Below are 19,224 nucleotides of genomic sequence, written 5' to 3'. Positions count from 1 at the left end.
TTTTATTTTTTTGACAGACGGATCTCAAACTGCTGTCTGCTGAGTCATGCTTGAAGCCTTTTATGGTGCGTTATGGAGCGTGGATCAATGCAGATGAGGTTGTCGGGTGCTTTTCCGATCACTTTGCACCCACTGAATTCAGTATGACATACACCTGCGATACGCCTGCGTACCTGTGGTACACACCACTCTCTGAATATCACGTCATCTCAACGTAGCTTGATCGGACGGATAAATACGATATCTGTTTCCGCCACAGTGTAGCGGTGGCGTATTTCTTTTTAATGAATTAGGACCAATGTCTTGAAATATGCAGTACATAGACGTGTAAACATGTAAAATTGGTCCAACATGGACAGACCCTGGTTGGAAACACTAGTTAAACACAGGTCATTTGTGTAAAAGTGGTATTATACCGTTGGCCACTGAGCAGCTGCACTGGAGCAGTTTGGGGGTTAAATGCCTTGCTCATGGGGACTTAAATGGTGGGTATTGAGGGAAGGATAAGTGTTGCTCATTCACTTCCATGCCCAGGATTTACACCATAAAAAAGCTAATTTCACCACCTTCCTTTTTTGTTTTACCTAATTAGATGACTCACCCACAAACACATGGATCCAATCTGGAAAAACCAGAGGGACATTTGCCTAACCTATCCATCATTGAAAGTGTTTCAAAGAATATCCTCCTGGGAATCTCATTGATGAATAGGGAAATACTTCTGCAGGGTTACTGAAGAAGAAGTAGTTTGCGTACGTACTAAATAATCCAACATACCTGTCTACCGTTAGGATAACAAGATCCTCTCGGTCAGCCAGATCCTCCATGGCCTCTTTAAGTAGTCTGACTTTCTGCCCTCCACCAATGGACCGCCCCACATCACCGCCTCTCCAGTCTTCCCCCATCCCCAACACCTATGGCACACAAAACATTAGGGAGCAGTGTTAGAGTTGGATCATAAAATAGATAAACATTCTTCTGATTGCAGCCTCATGGCACTTTGTTTCCCTTGACAGCCAAATTATTCAGGCTAGCATGCTCGGTGTTGGAAATACCATGGCGATGACGTGAGTGCGCTGTACTGCAGTTAGTTCATGGTAAAAATGGTAGAACAGGAATAGATGAGCCATAACTTACTTTCACAGTGTAGTTGAAATAGTTTGCAGACTGCATGAAGCGCCGGAAGCCATCTGTCTCCTTCGTAGCAACCGTTAGGACAAGCAGATTTTCTGTAAGGGGACACAAAATAAATTCATCACATATAGATAGTTCGCTAAATTACAGGGAGTCTTCACTGTACTTTGGTGTACAAAAATGTTTCCCATTGCAAATTTGGGGACATTTTATTGCCCATGTGTTGGCTTCCGTAACAAGAGCTTTACCAAAATGTTGTTCTACGCTTATGAAGTAGTGGGTATCCTGTTTCTGCAAACCATATCCCAACCAAACCTCAGGCCCATGTCAACACGTTGATAACTGCTTGGATCAGCCGGACAAAAACATGCATCTTACAGAACTGTAAGGAACACCCGTATAACAGTACAGGTCTCTAACTGATTAAAACATGAAAGTGTATGTTGTACACACTAGGGATCTTGAAAACAAACAGATTCTTTCAACCTGCGAGGCTGCGAGTTAAAGGTGAGAACATTTCCGCTAGGGCCATGAGTGCTGAGGTTGTGAAAAGTCTGAGACCAAGAAGAAATCAGCACCATGGCCTTTTATGAAAACAAATCTGAAGCTACAGAGGCCGCGGGTCTCCGCCGTGTGCTGGTCGTCACTCATCTTTAAGGTTTACCAAACGGCCCCAGAGAAATGTAAGCTAAACACACAGCTTAGCTACATTCATCTCTACAAACACCAAAAAAGACCCAGTGGAAATAGTTTTTTTTTGTTGGTGGTGGGGAAGGGGGGGGGGGGGGGGGGGGGGACAAGGAACCCCTCACCACCACCTTTGTAATTAATTGAAAGCAAGTTTGTGCGGGGAAAAAAATGATTGAACACATTTTACATGCAAACTCTACATTGCACATTTCGCCGCTGGTGCCCAGTATGATAATCATACACTGGGTGGAGCCTTGATTAGAAGGCTCTAACCTGTCAACATCCCAAGATCTTAAAGATATACAGCCATATTCTGTGAACAGGAAATACCATTTCCTTCATGGCATCTCTTCAAATTGCCGTCCAACATTTTTTCTATAGCGGTTTTGTTGGCAGAATGTGTAACAGACATAAAGACGGTAATTCACAAAAAAGTAGGTCAATGACACTTTAATATGGTTTTACTGGACCACTTCAAGAATAAAGTTTCTGTGTGTTTCTAAGGCCACTCGGTCATATATTTAATTATGCAGCATTATGTTCCAGTATACCCTCATAAATGATTTACTGGGCATTTGCAAATGAGAGGCAAAGCCCATTATCACGACCCTGTGCCTCGTGAAGGCTTCAATTAAAAGTGAAACCCTCTGGGTGTGCGCCAGCTGGCCAGATAGTAAGTCAACCACTATCTGCTACTACTATGTAGCCTAATCGCAATGTCCCCCATTCCATTCCGTCCCGAGACTGCAGAATATCAGTCTCTATCTCTCTCTCTACACTCCAGATCTAAACAAAAAAGAGAAAAGCTCTAGTGAAGTACTTAGGCCTTATAGTGGTCTGCTCAAATCTACCGTGTTTAAATCAGAGCCTGATTTTGATCATCACTTTGATCATGTTCATTACTGTACTTTACCGCCAATCTCACAGTCCATGCAGATGGAAAGACTGTGTAGATGTGCGTTTGCCCGCTGGCACCTTCCATGAGGATGTGGGACCGAAAACATTACTTTTTAGGAAAGGACTGTGTTCCAAACATTTTTTTTAATACTTTCAAATTGGTTAAATATTACTAAAAACCCACAGACAGACCTATGTAACTACTTTCAACCTGGCATCCCTGTTTTGGGCATGTTTTTACTGTATAGGCATTTTTCACTACTTTTTGGTGACATTGTCAATACGACCAAGTATAAAATTGTTTATTTATTGATGAAATATGGATTGGTGTCAGCCCAACAATTACTTTGTTCTATGCTTGGGCGGGGTACTTGAGGATTGCTTGAAATATGCTAGTGGTCCCGTCCAGAGCGCAACAAAACACAAGTTGCAGTACACACCCACCCACCCACACAGAGTAGCTCACACGCAGCCCCATTGCATCTCATTTCCATTCCATTTCCCGTCTGTGGGCCTTAGCCATTCTCTCATCCCTGTCTCGCCTGTGGCCCTGTCATCGCTCTGATGGCTATTCCAGTACCGCTCTGACACGCAGGGCCCATAATGGACTGTAAGTAGATCCCTGTCTGCTTCTAACCTTGGGTGGATCGGAAGTCCGCCTGGCAGATAGATACGTACGTAATAAGCCCAGGACGGAGTCCATAAGCTCAGGTGTGTCCCTGTTCTTGTTTCTCGTTACGCATGCCTTGGCTTGAACGTGAGCGAGACGACGGAGCAGCATTGGCTGGGAGATGTTGTCCGCTACATCTGGGGAACACATGCTTTCGTAGTAACAGGAGCTGCTACATATACCCCCCCAGCCCCCAAACTACCATAGTGCCAAAGTTGAAGCCCAGGTCAAGTTCAGGCTGTTGTTTATTCTAAATCCTATGTACTACGGTCATTTCCCGTGAGCAGAAGACATGCCATAAATCAAACAAATCATTGCTTTCATCTTCATCATCGTCTTTTCTTTTTTTTTTTTACAGTACAGTACATGCTGTGTGGGAGCAAGCCTACAATATGGGATGAGAATCACACTGACAAAAAGAAAAGACACTGTATATCTTAACCTTTTGTCCTTGTCAGGAACATGAAAAAAATAACCTGTGTTCCAATGGTTCTAATATATAATAATTATTTATTCATAAGCTCTTGTGGATAGCTTTCATTGGTTCAATATTTATCAAACCCACAGACGGACTCAAATTAGTTTGAAAATAACAAACTACCGGTATTCCATACCCAGGGATGTGTGCAGGAAAACTATATGCAGGCTTTTTGGTTGATATGCGCTTCGTATGCATAGTTTCACTTTTGGAGGAGCTGCTGATTTAATCATGTGTGTGTCTGTGTGACAACCCGGTCATTTACGAGCCGACGTCGAATCATATCACAACAAGCACCAGAGAAGTCCATGTTTACATTGTTGCAGCTAAGCTATTGTTGATAATAACACGTTAATTCTAATATTGCATGTGTCGGTCTGCGTGCAAGTGCTAGTATGGCGATGATATCAAAAGCGCCGCTCTGCTCATAAACCGCTTTATGTGTGGACACAGCTCCTAAACCTTTATAACTTTGTAGCTGTGCGCCAGGTCTGCCACCTGTGCTGGCATTGTACTGCAAGTACAACCAACTACTGCTATACTAGTACTACAACTACAACCAAGCTACTGGTCCGGGGACCATAATAACCATGACGATATATTATAACTCTATGGTGTCCGTACATGTGCAGTAACTCCGCCACTGTTACAGATCCTAGAGCCCGCTCCCTGCAGGGAATGCAACCGTGGAAACAGAACATAGCCTGTTGTCCGCACATGCACAGGAACTGTGAAACGCTGCTGCTTAGTCTATGACAGAGCTGACAAAAACGGTAATAGACAGCTCAAATTTGGGAAAATTACTGTGACTGTCTGCATATGCTAAGGTCAATGCCTGTGTGCACCTCCCAGTCTCAGGGCGGACACTCTAACCACATGGCCAATCAGCTACAGTATTCGCTTATTTTGTGTGACACTCTTGTATGATGAAGTCAGACATTCATTTACAAATAATAACCAGGCTGACCTGATAAACTGATGTAAGTAACAGCTAATTATTAAAAGTTAACAATGTATGTGTTCAATTTATGTGTGCAAATCAAATATCAGTGGACAATACAATAGTCAATATAGTATTAAAAATCTAACACATTATACACATTGATTAGCTGAAGCTGTTGTGTTGCTTACATCACAGTGTCCCTAGCTCTGCCTTATTGGCACGTAATATGTTTTCTTCTTAGTTTCTACTAGATAGCAGCAAACTTTAATCCTACTTCCTGCCAAGTTTGCCATTGTAAACCTGTATGTCATCAGCAGTATTGTGCGGCGGGGGTTTCTAAGGACATGAGCAAAGCCAATTGATCTTTTCGCAGCCTTTCGCACACTCCGTCACTCCCATGCAAATTCACAGCCGAGTCCGTTATATCGTGACGCCATGATTACCTCCTGGTCATCTGCTTTTCTTCCTCCACTATATCGGAAATGCATGCATGTTGTCTTGCCCCTAACGGTAGAGCTAATGTGTCCAGGTTATGCCACTCAGCAAATACAGCATCAGGGCAATTGATGGGTGTGAGATAAACAATTTACAATAACTTACATTCACATTAACTTATGTTTGTTGTCTAGGGTTCATGCCATTTGCTCTAATTTTGCACTTGTAAGTCACCTTGGATAAAAGCATCTGCTAATGCCTCAAATTGATGGGATGCTTTCCTATAGCAGCAAGAAAGCAAGGGAAATGTCTCCCTCGGACAATGGCATCAGGGGAGCACTTTCCTCTAAATTCTACAGTACATTTAGAATGAACACCAATTAGCCTTTCCATGAACCCTGCCCTGAACTCATTGAACCACACGTTTCCCTCTTGCCATAAACAGGGAAGCCTCAAGAGTACTTCCCAACATGCAGGCACCCAGTTAAGTACACCCTCGGCATGCAAACCACCTTTGATTTAATGGAAACGAGACAGAAGACACTTCTGATGACGCATTCTTCTGGTGACACTTGGCTAGGACAATCTAAGCATAACCTGGTTTCTCACGCTTTCTTGCACTGACCAATGGACACTTTCTTTTGTTTGGCTCTGCACTGTTGACTTTATTTGTCTTATTTTTCCTATGATGAGCCGCAGTAATACACTTCATTATTATGACGCAGTGATCGACTATATATGTTTTTGTTTATCCTTGTTTGCACTGTTTATATTATTATTATTTAATAATAATTATCCATCTATCCATCTATCCATCTATCCATCTATCTATCTAACTATCTATCTGATGGGTTTTTTCATATACGGTGGCAGTGACAGTTAAGATTCCCTTGCATTAGAAGTTGAGGTAAACACTTTCCTCTGTGAACTTCAGTCGTATGAGATTTTCTTGTTTTGTTGTCAAGCGAAAACAAGAATATATCAATTATATCATTATTATTATTAAAATTAAAATAGTTCAAGTGATTGAATTATCTATATGGCAAGCAAGTTTCAAGCCTCCACAAGTTGATTTGAATAGTTCAACTGAATGGAAACAAATCCTAAAAAGAAAAGAAAAAAAAAACATTTTACGTATTACACTAATGTCAAGGAGGTCCATTAGTCGTAGTTAAAGTAAACATGCCAGACCCCCAGTCTCCTCCTTAAGCTCTGTTTTCTCAAATTCAAAATGTCCCTATACTTCTTGTGAATTCCCATTTCGATTTCCCATATATTCCCCTAAAGATTTTTCACATATGAATAGTCAAGATTTTGAAACCCCTAGAAATAACCCAGACTCAAAGGAATCCAAAGACTTGATTCACTGTTTCATTTAGAGAGCCGAGATAAGTCTTTGGACAAATGCAAACTACAATTTTAACAACTAGCTGGCTAGGTTATCTAACTAGGCGTTACAACTTACAACTCAAGAGCTTTTGGCAGTTTTGCCATTCCTTTGACAATTTGTCATTTTCACTGAACCTGTTGAAAGAAAGACCATAATCACTCTAGTGATGACTGAGGCTGAGAGACAAATGGCTACACTAAAAAATGGGCGGATTTTAGTCGGCCACATTTTCAGAGGATAAGTGTCTAGTCGGTGTTCGTTTGACAGTCGTTCATGAACAGCCCACAGAAGGAGAGGAATGCAGCTCAGACAACACAGTAACTCTTCTCCAAGAAACGTCTTCACCCTCTATCCAGTCCTCGCGTCTCTCTCCTTCTCTGTGTCTCTGTCTGTCTGTCTGTCTCTCTCTCTCTCTCTCTCTCTCTCTTTCTCTCTCTTTCTCTCTCTCTCTCTCTCGAACGGACGTCTAGGTAAACTTTCACACTTCAATGAGCAGGCGCTCCGACTCAGTGGCTGGGCTTCTGCTCAAGTAAGCATTAACTACAGAAAGGAAAAAGGGTCTCGTGGGGAATGTACACAGGACAGGGAACTTTCCTCGTCCGCAAGGTGCTTTTAGCAAGCCAACACCAACTCCTGCTGCAAGATCAGGCATTTTTTGGTACTGTCCCAGTAAACACACATTGTCCGACCAAAGTCACACCAAATTGGTGTTTGGCCAAGAAACAGCCAGCTGTTTTAGATTAGAGTACAGCCAACATTTCCTAGTCCTTCCATATGTTTGGCAGAGATAGAATAATGTTTAACAGGTGGATCTCTGTCTGACATGCATCTTCCCACGAAGACCATTCAAATACGTTCTATATAATATGCCTGTCATACTGTGCAGGAGATTTCAGCTATTTGTGCACTATACCGTTATAGCTGCCACCGTTGCTCATTATTGCTCTCCACTGAGCACTTCTGTGTAGTTTTTCGTCCTCCATTAATTTGACTCATTAAAAGGAATGTGAAATGTGGAGCAGTGCCGTTTAACTTTTAGATTACAGAGGTTGACTAGGAAGTGGCCTGTGTCGATTTCATCCCTAGTACACACAGAAGGGCTTAATCCAGCTGTGATGTACATCTGTGGTGCGCACCAAACAGCTAAATTGTAGTTCAGCAAGCCATGCAAACCGAACCACTCCAGGGGCACATCATCACCCTAGCTACTCCTGCAATATGAACTATCTGCACTGCATACAGCATACAGGGTATGTAGGTTGTTCTTATGCGGCAGATTAAGAACAAACCCATATGTAGCAGGAGAATCACGATCATTATCAGATTAATCTTTATATATCACACGTTTACAGGTGTAAAACTAACCCAGTGACCCTGTCCTGTATAGCAGGTTCTCCTCCGTTGATATGTAAAGACATTTATCAAATTCCTTCTTTCCTGTAAATATTATTGCTTCAGTGGACTGTCTAACCTTGAACTAACATCTGATCCCGTAAAACAGTCATTCATACTAGCATGCAACACACAGACACCAACCTACCATTACATTTGAAAGCTTCATGGCTTCATATTACATTCACATTTTAACGTAGCCACAAGTCGTTAATTGGAATGATGAGTAACTATTTTGATACCTGTAAGTGAGCATGCCTAGACACGCAGACATTCCTATTCACCTACTGTAACAAGCCAAGTCTATACCTGGGTGAGAGTGCCATGTGTTTTCACTTAAACCCCATGAATCTAATTTTAGGTCTAGCCACAGGAAGACTTGGGTTACTGCATGGTTGGAGATATAGTTAGTCATTATTTCAACTGTCCGCAACACAACACATTTATGTGGGATTTAATGCTCCAATGATTGATAAAACACATCATGCGCCACAATGCTTGAGCCATGTAGCGTATCCATGGTGGGGGCTGCGTTTTCGATTGCCAAGTTCCAGTTAATTCAATTCAGCCATAGGGCATGATGTCATCACCATCTGCCCAAGTTGGGGAAACTTGACAAAAGTCACTTTGAATCATGGGTATATGTATACCTCTTATTTGTCTTTCACATACTGGAAAAACAATTATATAAAAAAACATTTTCAGCTGGTGTTCATCATGGAGCACTTAATTGACACTGGTCAATTAGCAAGACATTTCCTCGGATGGTTAAAGACCTGTTACCATAGTGCTACGGGATGTTGTTGATTCTTCAAGGGAATAAATTAGTAGTTCAGGGAAATTGAGCACGTTATCTACCAGCTAAGTACATGTTCGTACCCCCGTATACTCCGTGTATGTAACAGTTGAGCCCCACAGCAGCTTTTGGCATTGATCCGGTTGCTATGGCAACGCCCGTCACATCCAGCTATGGGATCGTAAAGTCTGACCACCGTCTACCTCGGTTACAGGATTTTTGGAGAGCTGTCCTTGGTGGATCTTCTGCCAAACTCCAAAGTTTGGATCTAATTTGTGACTTTGTACCGCGTTCCTCCCGACATGTAAACATTTCTTACCGTCATAATTGCTAATGCTAGCTGGCATTGAAAATTAACCCATTAAAATCTGGAAAGCATCTGTCATTTTAGAATGTAGCTATATTCGTTGCTGTCAGGGAGAAACCAACTAACTCCATTTTGTTGTTTTAAATAATACTGAACCAATGAAAAGTATTAAGAACAAAAACTCTTAACTCCAGTCTCAATAAAGTCACAATACCAACGTTGATGAGGCAGTATTACTTTGTTAAAAAATATAAGGTTGCCTGGCCCGGCCTAACGGTCTGGGCACCTAGGCTGGTAATCCGATCCCCGACGACCTTTGCTGCGTGTCTCCCCCCCCCCCCCCCCCCCTTCCCCATCTCTCTCCCCGTCAACCTACTATGATCTATCAATAAAGGCAAAAAGCCCCCAAAAACAAATTCTTCATTTCCTGAAAATGTTAAAGCTATTTTTCATTTCCTGAAACATGAGTGGAGTTAGGTGGTTTCTTTCCCGACAGCAGAGATATGAGTGTGTCACGATTAAAAAGAAAAAAAGCAGATATACAAGCTCATAGCGTGTCAGTTCATGCCACGCTTGTGGCATATATAGGATATATACTGTATATATATTTCTTTAATTTACTTTATGAAAACAAAATCATGGTGAGTTATTTGGTTGGTAATGTGGCCCTTCGAAATTCTCATGGTCCAATTTGCATAATTTCATGTTATTATTTAAACCAGCTCTAAGCAATTGATTAATTTTTTCCAGTTTGTTTTCTGAAGGTGCAAGTAGAATATACTAGCCTATGCCTTATGGGAAGTAAATTGTTGAGCATTGTTCAGTGCACAATTGTTCAGTGCTCTGACATGGAAAGAGTGAACTATCTTATAGTCCATATCAGTTTTTCATTTGGAGTATATCCATAGAGTCCATTAAGTCCAAACATAATATCTTTGGTCCTACATGGGAATGACATTACTGGCACATCGAATAGCTAATACAAAGTCAAGGTCAAACAATTATATGGGATAAATGGCCTCCCAGACTATAGACTACACTACATCACAAAAGACTCCATAAAAGCCAATTTATTATTTAATATCCCTGCCAATGCTCTGCAGCTGGTCCATCCCTCTCCTGAAGCTGAATCCTCTCTGACACTTAAGGCTTGTGACATGTGACATGTCAACATGGTCCTGGCTGGCAACACTGCTGAAATACCATCTGTTGTGTGGGACTGGCTTGAGGTGGAGGCTCATGGCTGCGGAGCATGACATTGTCCAGCATGTTATCACGCTGTTTATATCTATTTGCTCGTTGACGGAGAAAGCCTCAAAATCTGTAAACAACACAACGACAGAAGGGCCAACAGCAACACACATGTTTGCAGAAAGGAGGTATTGAATCAAACTTGTGGTGAAGTGTGACAAATGTTCCAAAAAGATGAATTACAGGTTTCGGCCTGCCAACTAGGTTTGTTAGCACTATGGACTACAATTACAGACCCGAGAGTCATTATGCCATACCATACAGAGGGCATGAACGCAGTCTTAAGGTGGAGTTTCCTTTTCTCCTCTGTGAAATGTTCCCCGTTGGAAGGTTGTTGATGTATGTGAAAGACACAGGGTTCCTTTCTTGGCCTAAAGAGAGCCTGAGACTTTTGAGCAAAGCCAGATCATAGCATACATGGTGATGGCATCTATCCCAGCCTCCCACAGGCATCCACTATAAAGATGTATGTCAAAGTCAAGTGTCTGGAATGCAAGACATGCTTTTAACAGATCCATCTAAAGGTCTTTCTGTGAAATCCCATTGACTGACATGACGTAATAGTCCATTGCTTAGAAACACCACCTTACGTCAACTAACTTTAGCTTGCGTTTGTGAGCTGGTCAGATGCTTATTGTCTTCTTTCCTCCCACGTTTACAGCTCACCAGACAGGCTGATGTCATAACAAGGGAGAATCGACTCTTAGTTTCAACTTAAACAGATGAGAACATTGTGTCCATTCAATGTGTGGACTAAATTATTCATGGTTTATGGATTTTCACAAATCTATATTGTCATATCACAATCACCTTGTGTTATGCTTAGGTGGTATATGTATTTGGCTGCAACCTAGTTACAGAATGAGCAAAGAGGCATACAGTAACACTTGTCCACTCCCCACATGACAATGTTCAGTTGACACCATATTCAACTATGTTAGCAGCTGGAGTGAGTTAACAAACAACATGATTAATGGAATCTAATTGACCAAAGATTTGTTTGATAAACCTTTCAGTCTGGCTGCTAACTGGTAAGAAAGATGAATGCCCAGAATGATTATGTAGTTGCGCTAGAGATCATGTAGTATCCTGCAAGAATTGCACCTTCTTTCCTTTGTTTCTATCTTGGCCTAATATTTATTTTAAGCCCATAAAAGGAAAAACACTTCCCACTCTCAGAAATGTGATCTAATTTCCATTTGAATCTTTGATAATACACTAGCCTGCTGCGTTTTGTAAATTATGGGGGTTGACATCGCTCATTAATTGTGTAATGTATTTCCCCACATTGCAATTGCAGTGTTTTTTCGTGAACAAAATGTATTGTGTAGTGTCCTGGGTTGTAAAATGTGAAGAACCACCTGTACATTCTGAATGGAGCCCCCTTGATACACTGTAGTGTTTGAGTAGCCCTGGAACATGACTGCCATGATGATTATCATGACAGTCATGCAGAAACTTTGCCCTGTTTTTTGCGCTCGCTGCATTTACAAGATTTCCGTATATATAAACATTCAGATTTCAAATATAAAGTACTCACAAAGTGTCCCACGGGTGTTGGTTAGTAGCAGCGCCAGCGATTAGAATTGCTGCGTCCCGCGTTGTTTAATAAAAAGCATTTTTGTCCGAGCTCCCCGGCTACTTTTTTCAAACGGGGTTCGTTTGGGAAATCCACAGTTTCTCGCCTATTTGTCTGTATTGGCAGGGCGGTCAGAGTACCTATATCGAACACACCGAGTGCCACCCTCCTCCCGACCGATAGGGGCGCGTAGTTGAAAGCCAATGGCAAAATAACACCTCGGATAAAAATGCTTTTTATTAAACAACGCGGGATGCAGAAATTCTAATCGCTGGAGCTGCAACTAACTAACACCCGTGGGACAAATTGTGAGTACTTCATATTTGAAATCTGAATGTTTATATATACGGAAATCTTGTAAATGCAGCGAGCGCAAAAAACAGGGTGAAGTTTCTTCATGACTCTCGTATGAATACGAGAGTCATGAACCATGGCTAGTGTTTGAGGAGCTTTAGCAAGGCTGTGGTTTGTCTATTTGGCTTGCAAGTTGCAACCTATACTCTTAAATACTTGAAATGAAATTAGCTAAAAATGTGGTTTCTTTCTCTTGCTTTTAATCTTTTTTACCTTCGATGCCTCTGCTGAACAGTGTTCAGTTCTTACTACACAAGCCTGTGATGAAAGTGACTGCCAGTGCCAAGTGCCTTTCCATTAATTTAGCGTAGATCAACTAGCATACGTCTAAATGTGGAGTGTTTGATGTCTGCAGTACATCTTCATACCACATATACCACATCAAACCTGTTTCTACAAAGACTGTGATCACAAACACTGGTGTGTTAACTTAATACTTTCATTTGCAAACAATTTGACATTGTCACTAATTAAGTGCTCTAAAATTCAACGTGACAATACCTCTGTGGGAAAGGTTGTGACATTTGTCCACGTGACATCTTTTTTAAACGACTAACGAGCTGGAGCCTGCAGGTTCCTTAGCTTCTACAGTATATGCTACAATTCCCTGCCTTGCTGTTGGCATTTAGCATCTTGCCTTTCCTGGCAAAATGCTTCAATAGAACTGTGTTACTGAAGCTACCAAACACATACAGAGTATATATGTACCAGAACGTACAAGCCTACAGCAGTCATGACACAGTCAACACCAAGAGAACACACATGTATCCATTTATAGAGCTGTTTACACGTTTTACAAGATGCCGTACGTGTGACTTGAAAACACAGTGATATGAAAAACTCTTAATTCTACAGTAATAAAGACAGCAATTGAGCTATCGAGGAAAGAGTCTATGAAGTTCTAACGCCTCTGAGATTAATTTGGGGATATAAACTAAATGTATCCAGAAGCCCTTTATTCAAACTTCAGTGCTCATTCAGTGACAGCTACTTGGCTCTGGTCCAAGCACTGTAAAGTTAAATTATAGTTGGTAGACAAGCGCCTTGTCATCATGATTGTCTGCTTCCTATCTAGACAAAATGAAATACCTGCTTATGAAGATATCACACACATTAAAAAAAGGCTAGAGAATAGACATTTCAGGATTGGCTGAACGTGGTATGTATTGGCTCAGTGATGCAAATAGCCTGAATCCTGCATCATTAGACTCACTAAATTGAGAAAGGACACAATCAGGTCACCCTCTGGGGGTCCTGGGATGCAATACTGTACTCAGTACTGTACTCGTAACAATGTCAATTCTAAAAGAACACCCCTGGGTCCCGGGACCCATTACATTGAAAACCTATTTACATCATTGTTGGCTACCACAATTTGGTCCAATCAATGATTTTAAATATGATGAAATGATGGCAACACATCACGACCATTTTGCTCTATGTAGCCTATAGCTGTATCTATCTACATAAATGTTACTTTTTTGAGTGGTGCAACTACTCCCTTACGGAGATATGTGTGTGTGCCTGGCTGGGTCTGAGCACGAAAACAGCATGGCTATAGCATGGCTGTTTTTCACCACCTGTGCGCAACCTAACACACACGCACATATTATATGATGATTTTGGGTAGAGGGACCCCCACACGGTAACTCTGTAATTTCTCAACCGTTTCGGACGTGGGGCGGCTCGCCGGATTCAGCCCGGCCCCCATGGCACGTTCCTGGGGTTCTGGATGTTCCGGGGACCCCCCCCCGAGGACTCCCCGGGGACCCCCACATGGTAACTCATTTCTCTAACGTTTCAGACGTGGGGCGGCTTGCCGGAACCGGGCCGGCACCCTGGTCGTGGTCCTGTGGGTCTGGAACTTCTGGGGACCCCCACACGGAGTTGCACCACTCACTTCACACGGGTGTGATTTTTATGTTTTCGTTGATTACCCATTAAAACCGGGAAGCTATCTGTGTCATTTTAGATTTTTGCATTGGCTATCACAAAGCTCGAGCTTGTACATACTATTTTTGAACATTTTTAAAAGATCTTGAAAGTGTGAGAACTTGTACTGATTTGGAAGGAATATGGCTCAGGTCTATACATAATAATTAGTAATTACCCCCATAGCTCTAGAAAGGGCATTAGGGCTATGGATCAGAGCGAAATAACCCCTCTCCCTTCTCCCTTTATGGAAAACAACACAAAAAAGTTGATTCTGGCCACACGCCACACTATTAAAAAGTTCACAGAAAGTCTGCGTTTACCAGTATAAGCTTTACAGATGCCATGCCCTACAATATAGGGATATAAAACATTCACTGCCACACGTATAGCCTACTGTAACAAAATAAAAAAGTAGAATTGTGAGAAACAACCACAGACGTTGTTTTCTTTCGCATTGTCGTCCAATTTCAGTTATTTCACACGCACGCTCATCTCATCTACAGCACAAAATGCAGTCACTTTTACGCGCGTGTGCGCGCATGTATACAGCCTACAGGCGTGCAACCTGCGCCCCATCCCATCACTTTGTTGTGAGACTGGGTTGTCTGGGTAGACATTGATAATTAAGTGCAACTGTGCAACCTTAAACGTAACAATCAGATGTTACACCACATGTGAGAAGCAAAGATTAAAGACAAAAACAATTAAAGCGAGTGTATAGCCTATACGCATCACACCGTTTTTATGGACCACCAGCAGGGAGCATGAGGGGGAAAAAGTTTTCGCTTACCTTTAGTGATTGTTACAGGCGATTGACTTGCGTCGATGGAGTAGACGACATTTAAAAACTGAAAACAACATAATAAAAAATATAACGTGCGGTACTCCATGGCAATTGTGATGAATTCTGGTGAAAGTGAGTCCAGTTCTCCGAAATTGAGCCAGAAAGGGGCTGACGCACAGTTCTGCTGGACCGTTACTGTTACTGTACCCCTGCCCTGCGCACCAGTGGTCACTGGTCTGGTCAACACCCTGGAGGTCGCAGTTTCTCGCGATAATTAAAATAAAGAGGAATTCACCGGTGAAAATCAAGGGTCGCCTGCCTGGACCAGTGAGAGTGACTGAAACAAACTTTCACCAGTCACTAGTGGCATGTCAAGGGACCGGTATATAAGTACTGTAAGGGGAAACAGAGCGCACGAGGCGTGGTTCCTGAATCCTTAATTGCAACTGTGGAGCCAATTGGTTCTTCCCGGTTATCCCGTGAAAAAGGAGAGAAGGCAGAAAGGGATAACGGGGGTGAAAGTGTGATCATTGAATGAACAAGTACAGCTGTGTTTGTGTGAACCCCCTACTGGCTCTGCTGCTCTGCCCACCACCTCTCAGGTCCCCTCCCCTACATGTAGCCTAAAGTAGCGTCTGTGTGATTCACAGCACATACCATTCAACCCTTTCTTCAACTATGAGACTTTTCATTCAACGTGGCTGAATGCCTATACCCTGAAATGGGCTAATAAAGATGTATACATTTTTTCATTGAATACTTTATTAACATTTTGCACTGCAGATTGTACAGAGGTACGGTTTACAAAGACTGTTAAAAGGATAACACAAAGTCTTGCATATTAAATCCATTAAGAACATAAACGATTTTCAAACATTTCTGATCTGATATTATTTTTAAACATTTTATCATTATCATCTTACCTTACAGAAAAATGTCCCCCTTTTTTGTAGGCCTAGAGATATACTTTATATAGGATGATGACTATGATGCAACAAGCATATATAACATAAATGATGCTGCAGTTTTCAGAAACAGAAACCAGATCTGTGGAACTGTATAAAATGATGGCCATATCTGTGGAGCTCACTGTGACTGTTTGGCGAGTTTACAGTCAGGGCTTTCTCAAAGTCTTGTCCCATTCTGTAGGCTATTATATTATGTGTGTAGCCGAATCCAACACCCACACTGGCCAACCATTCCTGTCTGGGAGCCATTAAAGTTAAATGGCACTGATTAAGTGTTTTATTTTTTTATTTTTCTTCTTTACTCAATGACTTTATGCTTTCAAATCCAGCCAGTAAGAGTGTTAGTCTTCACCACGGAAATTGTTTTGTAACCGAGGTACTATACAACTTATCGGACTATATGCTCAGTAAGCCATGATGATATCCCATATAAAATATCTGTTAGATGTTCTGTAATGTCTTGTTTGACTTTGAATGTCATGTTTTCATGTTATTTGTGTGGACCTAGCTCTGGTCCATAGCTTTAGAAGTTATCCTTCTAACAATATGGACCAGAGCAAGTGTGTGGACCCCAGGAATATTAGTTGCTGTAATGCACCAGCTATGACTTTTACATTATCCAGTCATTTGACTTAATTTCATTATTTAATTCAGCACGTGTTCATGGTCATTTCTAATTGTGTGAATACATTACCAGGTAAAATAGACTGATTCAAAGAGAGGCAAGGCTTCTGAAGCAGGGAAACAGGTGTTTGCATTTACTTGGGGTAATTGAACACATGTCTTTTAAGGATTTGGTTTGATCTCAATGACACTCATGTTCAGAAGTTATTTGGTCCATAACATGGACCAAATGGGGATCAAGAAGCTTGACAGCCGAATACATCTCCTGGATGTTTTTGTAGAATTGTTGGTTAGAGTTCACACATTCTACATTTCCAAATGGTGACAGTACATTTGGACATAGAGTTCATTGTGTGTGGGTTAGAAAATTATATTTAATTACACAACACTTTACAGAAATGTAGAGAAACCCGGAGCCAGTATAATTAACACGACTAGCAGGCCACCCTCTATTTTGAGTGATGATGTGGAGACATTGGGTGTACTGACTGTTGGCATGTAAAAATAATGCTGAGGACTTGGTTGTCATGATAGCTCTACCAGCCTCCACGAATAACAAATTGTTCATTAAGGAGGCAAACATATGATTAAATGGAACGGGTGTCACATATATTACATTAAATGCAGTTCCCTTGAAGATAGGCAAAGGGCAGGAAATTGAACACGAGGGAAAGTCGACCTCAGAATTTGCTGATATTCCTGACTTGAAAATCTTTGGCTTGTATTCTAAAACGAGAATGTCCTGTCCCTTTCATTTAGTCAAATGATGTAATGTGGTTCAAGCTATATGCGAATGGCGCCAGCCAAGTAGGATGACATTACAGCGACCATGAGGGGAGAAAGGTGTCCCCACCTTTCTGCCTCTGGTGCCTCTGGTGAAACGTAGCAGTTGGTTTTTCAATTGCAATGGTGAGTCATTTGTCCACTGGGCTCCCTAAACCCAGATTTGGAACCCACAATTGCCTCATGGCTATGAGAAAGGCTTTTATTATTGTTCCAAATGGTCTGTTTTGATCACTTACCGTTTAATTACTAGCTCTGTTGAATGGAAAACACAGCACTAATCTCCCTCAGATAGCTTGTCTCCCAGTCCCTGTCAAGGAAGATAGATGGATTATTTCTCTATCATCTTTGGCAAATGTCTGCCCATGCTGGTCCCACGTATGATGCCACGGGCCTAGGGTGTGGTCCAAGGGGCATCAGGAGGGGGAAAGTAAATAGGTTTCTCCTGATTGACCAACTCTGCATTTAAGCAGAGATAATAGTACGCCTACATCTAAACTACCACAGGAAGAACACTTTTCATGTCACCCTGGAGTCTGGCCACAAAGGAGGGGAAGAGGCAAGATGGCAAAGGCATGGCTTCTTTCACTTTGACAATAATTAGGTTGTGCTTCATGTTGTTATAGGCTGCAACTCTAAGAAATGCAAATACAGTGTGGAAATACAGTGTGGAATTCCGATCGAAGGTTTAAGTGGAAATATATACAGTCTTTTGAAGATATTTATGGATTATTGCTTTCTTAAGCCCAATGACGTTTGGCATTCAACCTTGGAATTTTATTGCTGGACAGTTAAGGGTTTGGTCTTGTGGTCCCCTGAAATTACACAGGATGAGCTCTTTGGCCGGCCTTTCATCAGTGTAATACCAAATGTCATCATTAGGAGGCCAGGCTAAACTAGAAGGCTGTAAAACAAAACCCAACAGATCTATTTATACCACTGAGCACCGCGGCCAGGACTCTAAAAGGACAGCAATGTCTGTCCGTCCGCCAGGCGCCCGTCCATCCCAACACTTTATAGTCCCAGACAAGATCTATCAAAAACTACTGGCTGGAATGGAATTTACTGTGCACCTTCATGCTCCCCAGAGGATGAACCTGTTGTTTTTGGTGAGCTCACAACATTTCCTCTATAGCGCCACCCTTGGGTCAAAGTGTCCACTTAAATAATTAATATCTCAAAATCGAATGGGCAGATTGCCATGAAACCTGCTGAGTGCATTCATACTCACTGGAAGATAACCATAAGAAGCCCCCATGACCTTGGCCATTTTCCACACATATGTAACTAGAAAAGGTGCTCCTCGGTCTCCGCCAGGCCAGGTAGATTATTGTGGGCCAGCAATATTTGGAATCGAGTCATTATAATATTTGTATAGTGAACTACAATTCCGGTCCATGAACAAATGGTCTCCTGGCACCTCAGCTCTGGGCCAGTTTCTGCAGCTGTCCCCATGTGTGGCCAGATCTTTTCACATCAGGTCACACCCCAGGTGTCTTTCTTCTCCCCTGTGGGTTCCAGAACAGGGCATCGTGTGATATTAGATTTGCAAAGAGTGTGGCCAATCCATCTACTGGTGGAGCTATAACAGGCGGATGTGAAAAATGCTCTGGCCTTCAGGGTGTGTGTGCACACTTTCACTTCGATCAGTCAAACGGTGCCGGAGATTAGCTGTTAACAGATGGACAGACAAGCACAGGGGACAGGGGCGAATACATAGTCTCGGCCAATGCCTTCAGCCTGGCAAAGATGTTCTTTTTTAGCTCCACAAGTCAGAGCACATGCCTCTAAGGATGGTAAAACATTGTCGTTTC

At 42.0% G+C, this 19,224-nt stretch overlaps 1 protein-coding gene across 3 annotated transcripts in view; it reads right to left on the bottom strand.

Moving 5' to 3' along the window:
- The window catches only part of plod2 (procollagen-lysine, 2-oxoglutarate 5-dioxygenase 2), a 40,821-nt gene extending 25,266 nt beyond the window's left edge, over positions 1 to 15,555 (bottom strand). For all 3 annotated transcript variants that reach the window (XR_014570067.1, XM_083778597.1, XM_083778598.1), the window contains exons 1-3: positions 15,042 to 15,555; positions 1,138 to 1,229; positions 778 to 914 (exon numbers count right to left, since the gene is read on the bottom strand). Coding sequence is in view for 2 of the 3 variants with exons in the window: in XM_083778597.1 (XP_083634723.1) it covers positions 778 to 914; positions 1,138 to 1,229; positions 15,042 to 15,141 (329 nt within the window). In the remaining variant the exon portion in view is untranslated. The remainder of the gene's footprint in view (positions 1 to 777; positions 915 to 1,137; positions 1,230 to 15,041) is intronic.
- Positions 15,556 to 19,224: the final 3,669 nt, after the last annotated feature.

Source organism: Protomyctophum parallelum (assembly GCF_964188405.1).
Source record: "Protomyctophum parallelum genome assembly, chromosome: 12".
Classification (NCBI taxonomy): domain Eukaryota; kingdom Metazoa; phylum Chordata; class Actinopteri; order Myctophiformes; family Myctophidae; genus Protomyctophum; species Protomyctophum parallelum.
Note: the sequence above shows the minus strand (reverse complement) of the source record. Positions and strands in the feature narration are given on the sequence as shown.